Below are 10379 nucleotides of genomic sequence, written 5' to 3'. Positions count from 1 at the left end.
CTCTAATCGTCTTAATCGTAATTCAGCTAGGAATGGCAATGAAATAATAAGCAAAGTGCTGTTGGGCATGTTTTTGTTGTTGGTTTTTAGTTTGGTTAGTTGTTTTTTTTGTAATTTTTTCGTGATTATGAAGTACTTTTAGGGGGTTATACAGTTAGAGTTTTCGAAAATTCGATTTTCTGTTTATTTCATGATCGTAGTGTACATATATTTAAGTATGCACAGAGAAAATTTCATGCCGATCCGGCAAATATTAACGAAGTTATACGCATATTTGTAACGATGTGTCAGAGCGATTGAACGAAACTTTAAAAGCGTGTTTCTCAAAACCGTGTTTTTAAAGTCGGTGGGCAAGATTTCTCGAAAACAGCTGAACCGAATCATTTCAAATTTTAACACAAGTGTTCTAAGTACATATTGTACAGATTAATCGAAGAGTTTTCCCCACCGATTAAAATTTCTTATTTTATGGGCAATTTGAGAGTAAAATTTATGCCAAAAATCTATTTTTTATGTTCAGCAAGCCACCAATTCGTCAGAAATGATTATATTGCTAAATCATTCGATCATTCTATAGATAGGGTTTATTTCTAATTCCCGTCGTAGTAAGCAAAGCCACTCTAATTTTCATCATTTCTTGGGTGGATTTAATGAATGCTCCAAAAGCTCTGCTGCTGATTTGACTCAAACACAGTTACATTCCGATCCATGCCCTTTGAATTCACTAAAAAGCGATTAATAAAGCATTTGATTGAAATTACGTAACTGACTTTATATCTTAAATTCGTCGTACCGTTTTAAAATCCGCCCACCAAATTTTTCATCGTCCGACATTTTCTTCTTCACCGCACGAAAAAACGTTGGCTGCTAGGAATTCTTTAATGAAAAAAAGCATTTAAATAGATCTCAGCTCACTTTGATTGATTGCGTATGAGAGGTAACAAACTAAAATATTAGGGAATAACTAATTTTGCATTCTGTGTCATAAAAATCGCGGATATTTTTAATAATTTGTGTTGAATAGGACGGAACTAGGCAATTAAGACGAAGCAGCAACATACCACCGCAGGACCATACCGTCGTGCTCATCGCAGGACGCCTTATTTTAGAAGAATTCCAGGAGATTAACTATAGCAACTATTTAAATAACGTTTTTCAAAAACAAAATATGTTAAAATGTCGCCTTATTTTAGAAGAATTCCAGGAGATTAACTATAGCAACTATTTAAATAACGTTTTTCAAAAACAAAATATGTTAAAATGTCGCCAAAAGCTAATGTAAGATGTATACAAATTTTCACTTTGATCAGTTAAAGGGATTTCTCTAGAAAAATCCATTTTTTAAGCCTCCTAACTGTATATAACCCCCTATCTATTGCTATAAACATGGATTTCTGTCTGTCTGTCGTTCTGTCCGTATGTTCCATATAGAATCGGTTGATGATGATGATCGGTTCTTATGATGGTTAGAGACCCCTCCCCCACTAAGAGGGGGGGGGGGGGGGGCTGCCATACAAATGAAACACAAATTTCTGTCTGTCTGTCCGTATGTTCCTTAAAGAATCGAAAACTATTGAACCGGTCGGCATGAAAATGTGCATGTAAGGGTTTTTGGGGCCGAGGAAGGTTCTTATGATTGTTAGAGACTCCTCTCCCACTACGAGGGGGGGGCGGCTGCCATACAAATGAAACACAAATTTCTGTCTGCCTGTCCCTATGTTCCTTATAGAATCGAAAACTACCGAACCGATCGGCGTGAAAGTTTTTATGTAGGGGTTTTTGGGACCGGAGAAGGTTCTTATGATGGTTAGGGAACTATCTCTCCACTAGGAGGGGGGCTCCCATATAAATGAAATACAAATTTCTGCATAACGCGAGAACTAACCAAGCAAATGGAGCAAAATTTGGCATGTGATTGTTTCAAAAGACAAGATTTTTTTCTATGGTGAATTGAGACCACTCCCCTCTTAGGAGGGGAATTATGACCTCTTCCTCCTTCAAGAGAGGAAGCTCCCAAACAAATGAAATACAAATTTCCTCATAACTCGAAAACTAATCAAGCAAATGGAATCAAATTTGGCATGTGGGGGTTTTTGGAGGCAAGAATTTTTTCTATGATGAATTATGACCTCTCCCGCCTTTAAGAGAGGGGGCTCCCATACAAATGAAATACAAATTTGCTCATATCTCGAGAACTAATCAAGCAAATGAAACCAAATTTGGCATGTGGGGGTTTTAGGAGGCAGGATTTTTTTCTATGGTGAATTCTGACCCCTTCCCCTTTTAATAGTGGGGGAGGGGGGCTCCCATACAAATGAAATACAAATTTCCTCATAACTCGCGAACTAATCAAGCAAATAGAACCAAATTTGGCAAGTGAGGGTTTCCCGATCAGGAGGACATAATAAGATAACATCAAATTGATAACACATTCTAATATTTATAACACATTGTGTTACAAATCGGAAATAAACTGATCAGGAAGTGAAAACAAAAGTTTCAAGTTTGTAACAGATTCTGATAGTTATACTCATTGAGTTATACAGGAGCAATAGGGCTTTGGCCACTACTAAAAATGTTACATATCATCACTGGTGTGCCCGGGACACACACTGGGGCACGTGCCATACCTGTTCTATAAAATTTAACGCAAATTTTATGTGTAATTTCAAATCTGATTTCAAGCCAAACTTTACAAGCAATACCAGCCTAACTTCAAGTAAAGTTTCAAGTTCAATTTTAAGTCCTATTTCAGGTCAAATTTCATGTTTATTTTGAATTCAAGTTGAATTCTAAATTTAAATCGAATTTAATGTCCAATTTCAAGTTTAAATTTTGGTCCAATATCAAATCCAATACCATGTCCATTTGACATGCAATTTCAAATGAAATTCAAAGTGAAATTTCGTGTCTAATTTCAAATGCAATTGCAAATTGCAATCTAAATCCTATTGTATGTTCAGTTTCAGTGCATTAGAAAATTTTGTCGTCAATTCTAGACTTTTTTGTTTGATCCAAAGATAACAATTTTTTAAGCATCCGACAACAGCAAATGTATAAAATGAAAACATAAACTATTGCAGTTAGAAATGTACTCGATGCAAAATACCGCTCCTGTTAAGCCATCTTTTATGTATTTTCTGCACTTTATTAGGTTCTAACAACGAATTGAAAGAAACCTTTGTTTTAATAAACGAAAGAGTTATTTTTGAATTGTTGTGGAATCTTAAATATGAGCAAACTAGAGTTTTTTTTTCATTTAAAGCTACGACCATAGCATTGTATTAGTATTAAAAAGAAAATCTCTCAAACTTTTATTTTGTTGGTAGATGCTTGGAGCAAAACGTAATGGAGCAAATACATTATGAAAAAAATAAATAACGATAAAATAAAATGTTTTAGTTTTTTCTCGTTTTACGTCTTGTTTACAAAATTTAAAAGCAACAAATGTTTTCTCCAATCCTTTATTAACAAGACCTCGTATAATTGAGAAATATTTTCTTCCACGCATAACTAAAATAATTAGGTTTATAATTGTTTTTAATCTTTACTGTGGTTGGTTCCTACCAAAATCTGCAATAACATCTATAGAATCAAAACCTGAAATATAAAACTCATTTAAAAAAAGTTTGAACGGCCAGGTTCACTTCAATTTATTTTTTGGTATATTTGAAAGCACATCGTGCAACACTGTCAAAACTTTGCAACACTGATAAAACGGATTCGATTTCTCCTTCTTGATCACGGGCTCGTACCAAAAGAAATCTATTTATAGACAGTCGGGACAGCAAAAACTGACAACCCAAAATAAGCTATCGGTCAAATCATATGAGCATTTAAGCTACCTTCATTCAAAAGTAGTTCTGATACAGTGGTTAAGACGATGGCATCGTGTGCGGTATGTCGTGAGTTCAATTCCTAGTGAAAGGGAGCGGTTTTTGGAGTTGAAAAAATGTGTGAAAATCTTTTTCTGTGGCTATTTGTAAATGTTCCCGATAAAATAGTTGTACTATTTTTGACAATAGGCCGGGAAAATGTCAATATAGCAGGCAGAGGTAAAGAAGTTTCTGCTATATTTTAACGAAATTATAACAAAATTTGTTGCAAATATCGTAACAAATTTTGTTATAATTTTGTTCAAAACATAACAAACTTTGTTATATATTTGCTATCACTGCTAAGCAGTTTTGTAAGAATTTAAGTTATTTTAACCACTAACAGTGGCTAATTTATAACAGCCGTTGTTAGCAAAAAATCGGACATAAAATAACAGGATCAGTTATACTTTTGTTATGCTCTCCTGATCGGGTTTCGGAGGCAAGAATTTTTTCTATGATGAATTAGGGTCCCTCCCCTCTTAAGAAGGGGGACTACCATACAAATGAAATACAAATTTCCTTATATCTCGAGAACTAATCAAGCAAATTGAATCAAATTTGGCATATGGGGGTTTTTGGAGGCAAGAATTTTTTGTTTGGTGAATTAGGACCCTTCCTCCATTTAAGAGACGGCAGCCCCCCCGCAGAAATCACCACTGTCTAGGTATATTTGTTTTCCTTGATCTACAGACTTCTATTACTTTCCTTCAGTTGGGTAAGAACGAGCGATAGCGAGTAAGAAGAGGATCACTCCTGCGAAATGGTACTTTCCACGAAAAGGTTGTCCGTAAAATGGTACATTCCGCGTAAGGGTTTTCGCGAAATGGTATTTGGCGAAATATTGTACAATCACGGCGAATATTGCTATCTGCTTTATTTGATCTGGCTAAGCAATGTGGGGAGTTATTTTCTACTTTACTGTTAGGAAAAATAGCAAATTTGTATATTAAACTACCCATGCTTTCATTGATAAGTAATTGCCAAAATGAATCATCTAAGGTTGAACTCCTCAGAAACTTGCAAAACTCGAGATTGTGACAAAGGTCATCCGAGATTCACGATTTTTGTACAACATAATTTAATTTGTGGCAATACGAAGTTTGTCGGGTCAGCTAGTGTATAATAAAACTTGAATTTGACTACAAGACTCTTCGGGTGAGCAATTCTATACCGTTCGTGATGCCCAAAGTATTGACGGTACTGATAAATCAATTTTTACGGAATAATTCGGCAGAAAGGCTATGGTGTAGCAAGCAATTCTTGTCAACTGACCCAATGGGAGCTGATTTTCAGTACTGTTTTGGACGGATTTGACATCAGTGCATTACGCGTAGAAGACGCTAACCTGGCACAAGCCCTATGGAGTCAAGGAACTACTGATTGAAACTTATTGGGCTCGGCGATAGCATTATTGCGGAAATATGTTAAGAAACCGGATTCCTTTGTAACTTTTGAGAAAAAAAACAGGAAAAAAGTATTCAAAATGATTGGAAAACAGTCGGATTATCAAACTAATGAATTTATTGATTTAGCTCGTATTGTCATTTTAAAATTATGCTTAGACATTCCCATGACATAGAGTTGACGTATATACCAAAGCGGTCTTAAAGATTGCTGTTCCACAAGCGATCAAATCTTCACTTTAGGATAGATTGTTGATAAATTTGGAGAATTTAACCCATTGAGTAAATTCATCATCCGCTCACAGAATTCAAGGCGGCGCACGATTTAGTCAAGCGAACTGAGTTGCGAACATTAGGTGTGAACAATGGTTTCCTAATAGGGCGTATGGCTTAGGGAGTAGGGAGTAGAATGGAGCAGCAAATTTTGAAGTAGAGAATTTTCTGCATAAATAGAAATAAGAAGACAACAAAGAAAACAAGCAATGTGTTATTCATCCGGCTTGTTTCATTAGGAAGTACCTAACCAAATGGAAAAATTTCAACCAATTTGTTTTATTTCCAATTGCAATTTTTGTCAACACCTAATAATGTAGTGGTAAAAGTTTCATGGCAGTATTATTTGCCGTTCCGGAGATATGGCCGAATAACTAATTACCAACTATTTACCGTCGTTAATTGTTAGATTTATCTTGAATATACTATAATATATGGTGTTTTTTTAAGATGTTTGCATAATTTGTCGCTTTGCATAGAAGTTAAGATCCAGTTTAAATCACAAATCATCAATTGTCAAAGTGGTATGTACAAATTTATCAACCTGCAAATCTTTTCCCAGCCACATACAGTGGAAAAATTTATAAACTTCTCCCCTGAACTGTCAACCGATAGTGGAGTCGGAATTCTTCTATTTCTTCCCATGCGCATAGTCAAAGTCACACGGCTCAGTTTTGTTTGTTTATAGATTTCAGCTGGCCTCCAACTACTAGCTACAGGCCTGCTCCGCATCATCCCATCCCTATCTGTTGTTTTGTTGTTGTTTGGCATTTGGAATTGTGCAACCTTCCCATGGTAACGAGATACCTACATACGTCGCGTCGTCGGTCGGTCGGTCGTCGCCGTTTGTTTTACTGCACTGACTGACTGGCAAAATGAAACGAAAAATGTTCCACTGCAACTGACTCTGACTGCAAGCGCTCGTCATGACGTCAGTCAGATGCTTGGCTTAGGTTATGTTATGGAGATTTGCTTCCACAACATATATGCATCGGCGATGCACCGACGACGACGACGAAGACGACGACGACTAGATTCGAGGTGTGCTGTGGCGCTGTTAGTTTCGAGCATGAATCGCTACGAGGGCTAAAGCCATGAATTGAAAGTTAATAATAATTTAAAAAAAATACCATAAAGCTATGAACAGTAGCAAGATTTGTTTTGTATTTAATTGAGATCGACGTTATGCAAGTAAGGCTCTTTTGTGTGATGGTTCTTAGGGGAAATTTTACACAAGGCTACTCGAATATGTCAGTATAAAAGAACGTTCTATCCTGAAACTCAATTAAGAGTACACTGTCTACGGTTTTTTCAGTTTCTAGCATGCCGGAATGTGGATGACAAGTCAATATCATAGGTATGGTTGTATCAGACGATATTTAGGACTATCTGGAGGGGGTAAATATAAGATAAGCTTGGGCCCGATCTTTCTAGATTTTTTTTTGGTTGTTCTGCGAAGCTGCAGTAGCTGAATTTGACAATCCGTGTAAATATTTTAGGTTTGAAACATACTTTGAAAGCAGAACAGAAACAATAGGAAAAAAGGAAAGCAACCGGAATGTAAAAAGACCCACGTTCAATATCAGCTGTTTCAAAGGTGAGTACTGCAGCTAAAAGCACATTACGAATGCAAATCAAATACAATTCGTGAATAAACAGAGGTTCAGAGCTACCGCCAGTAATGTACACACATTATTATCGCTGCAGGATAATCTCGAAAAATCAAGAGAATCAACATAACAAACAAATCATTTGGATGCTAATAGATCGTCAGGTGAAGTTGTTGACTTTCAGCTGCGATTTGCGTAATTTAATTCAATTCGGAAATTTTAGTCAAATTTAATAAAGTTGAACGACGAACGACGACGGAAGTTGTTTGATCAAACAAATGGAACTCTGTATCCTACTCTTATGATGTTCAGAAAGATAGCATCATCATTTAACAACAACGTTCTACACCAGGGAAGCAAACTATTTAATTGTTGAAAAACTTTTCTCGGTTTTTTTTTTCCATCATTGAGGCATACTTGATACAATCTTTCTCCGCAGCAGACGTACCGGAGAACTGTACCGTAGAAAGATGTCGCAGCAAGATAAAAATTTACTTCGCCTGCCTTATCGGTGAGAAGGTTTAATCTGACGACGCGACGTCCTGCGTGGATAAATGCGACAGGTTCGGAACGGAACGGAGAACGAAGCCGGACGGACAGCATTCTTCTTGGAGAATTTACTTCGTTAGAAGAGAAGCGTAAGGCAAAAAGTTCGGCTAATTAATTTTTTAACCAGCTCTAGCAGATTTGAAGAACGGAGTAAAAAGTTACAAAAGTATGACAGCATCCCAAAGTCTTTAGATTTTGGTACGGTAGATAATTGGCAGTACTATCATCTCTATTCTACAGTGCCAGTCAGTCAGGCAGTCAGATTATATCTGATCAGAATTAATATTTCGTATTTTTGTGAAGAGAAATAGCTTTCAATCATGGGTAAAAATTTCAAGGCAGAAGGCTGGAAGTTTGAAGCTTTGAGGCGACAACGCAGAGTGAAATTCAAAATACTATTTTTGGAGCTGACCGAGTTAATCTGATTCAATCAAAATGATTTATGATTGAAATCTATGACAGAACAAATCAATTAGCATCGAAAAGAAGACGCTTTTTGTCATTGGGTCGATTCAAAGTTTGCTATAGTATTCAGAAATCCATCGAAAGGTGTGTGTTTGTGTTTCTATAACAATTCTATGCTACGAAAATCATTTTGAATTATAAATGCAAACGATCACATTAAAATAATTATTGCTCTTCTAAGTAATTAAAATCACTATCCGACCTAAGTACGTTCACTAAATTAATTAAAGTTACCCTCGACCGGCAAAAGCATGACTCGAAACTTTTTTCATCAAACTCTCCAAAAGTGTCGGACAGGTTGGATTTACCTGCAGATTAATCTTTTTTCCCAAGCTCGGAAGAAATACGCACTCCGACAAAAAAAAAGCGGAAAGAAAAATGAAGATGGCATCGAACTTTCCTCCCTCCGAAGCACGGATGGCCCAAATCCCATTCATTTGCCAAAACGAAATAATTCTTACGTGTAAGAGATAGGGAGCAAAAAAAAAAAAGGATTTAGGGCTCGAGCCGCACTCACCTGTGCTCCGCTTTGCGGTAGTATTTCTTAACGTACGGGTCACCGGAGGACGGATAGACGGCCTCGCCTCCGGTGGGCTGCGGCGAGGGAAGTTCCATTCCTTCAAAGTACATGTCTGCCGCCGAATCCGTTTGCTGCCAGTAGTGGTGGCGTCGTTGCCCCTGGTGAAGCACCACCGGTGGTGACTGATTAAGTGGTCGTTTAGTTAAAATTTTCCACCAGATGGGGTTGCTGGCGGTGATAGAGCAGCTGAAGCTGCGTCGGCTCGTGCAGACGATGATTGATGATGCTGTGGATGAGGAGACGCAAACGAGATGGGATGGAAACCGTGAATTAGCATATTTTGATTTGTATGAGTTACACTTTTGCTATCGATGCTGTGATCGATTTCAAAAAAACGGTGCTCTGAATACACACTCATTGGGGGAACTTTGATAAGATAGATGAAGGATTAGTTGATTGAAACATTGAAATACCGTTATACAGCTGTGGGTGAGGATGTCACGGTGGCTTGAAAAAAGTATTTTCTTGGCTAATTTCAAGCATCTAGACAAGAGAATTATACTTACTATTAAGCTATAAGATTCGTTTCCAATTTTTTTGGAATAATTGCTAGGTGTTTCTATTTCAATTTTCGCTCCAGTCTTCGTTTATCTATTTTTTTCTTCCTGTTCTTGTTATCTAATACGTCCTAATTCATTTGAAAAAGTTGAAGTTTGGAACAACATTTGATTTTAGCGAGCAATTGAATTGTTTTAAAAGATGTTTAAAATTCCCCTTTAATTTACTAACGTTAATAATTTTAAAAATTAAATAATTTCCTGAGGATGTTTCTTACAAGAACGTCCGATACGGTAAGGTGGTGAACAACCATGCGTCTACTTTTTATTTTAAATTGATGGAGACGCCTTGCTAGTATCGGGTACAAGTGTTCTAATTTTTCTGGGTCACTAAAAGTTAGTCCAGAACTGATTTGTTCCAAATTATTATTAAAATTATGATATTTTTGTTTTAGAACGATTTTCCAAGGCATTCCAAGTATGCCATGTAAGGTATTTCCTGCTTTATTGCGTCATCCAATCATAACTTTTTTCCCTTGACAGCTAGTAACGTTATGTCTTCAGTGAAGTTTCCTAAAACAATATTATCTACATATGTTTCTAAACCAGCGAAGGCGTTAGGCTTGAAACAAAAAAGATATTTTATATTTTGTCGGCAGCAATACCCTCTTATTCTCTATATTTCCAATATTGATAGAAAGTTTTCATAAAATAGAGAAACTTTTCAGAAGACATCAAAGTGATAGAATTAAAAGTGACAAATTCATCACAAAAAATTAATTTTTTTAATACATTTCATTGCCTTATTTTTGCATACGATGAAGAAAACAAGTACAGTGTTGCGAAACCCGCACTTGTGTGGTCTAATGCTCTCACACACGTGTTCTTGTTCATATGAGTACGCCGGAATGAGCATCTGTTTCGAACTCTCACTTTTATTTTTTCATGCATTGCGACAAGTTTTTGTGAGTGTATGCTTAGCAATCGCCCATGGTCGTTGCTCTCGCTCGTCATTGTAACTCAAGCAGCAGATACCGATCGCTCGTGAGGGCTTCCACTCTTACCCGCGTGTGTAAGCGAGGGCGTAAGATGAACTAGAAGAGAAAAAGTAATGCAAAATCTAT

General features: G+C 36.7%; 1 protein-coding gene across 1 annotated transcript in view; it reads right to left on the bottom strand.

Annotated features, from left to right (window-relative positions):
• The window catches only part of LOC128734840 (cytosolic purine 5'-nucleotidase), an 83464-nt gene that overhangs the window by 62627 nt on the left and 10458 nt on the right, over nucleotides 1-10379 (bottom strand). The window contains exon 2 of the mRNA XM_053829222.1: nucleotides 8696-8984. Within this exon, the coding sequence (XP_053685197.1) occupies nucleotides 8696-8808 (113 nt within the window). The 5' untranslated portion in view covers nucleotides 8809-8984. The remainder of the gene's footprint in view (nucleotides 1-8695; nucleotides 8985-10379) is intronic.

The sequence above is a fragment of the Sabethes cyaneus genome, chromosome 1 (genome assembly GCF_943734655.1).
Source record: "Sabethes cyaneus chromosome 1, idSabCyanKW18_F2, whole genome shotgun sequence".
In the NCBI taxonomy this organism is placed as follows: domain Eukaryota; kingdom Metazoa; phylum Arthropoda; class Insecta; order Diptera; family Culicidae; genus Sabethes; species Sabethes cyaneus.
Note: the sequence above shows the minus strand (reverse complement) of the source record. Positions and strands in the feature narration are given on the sequence as shown.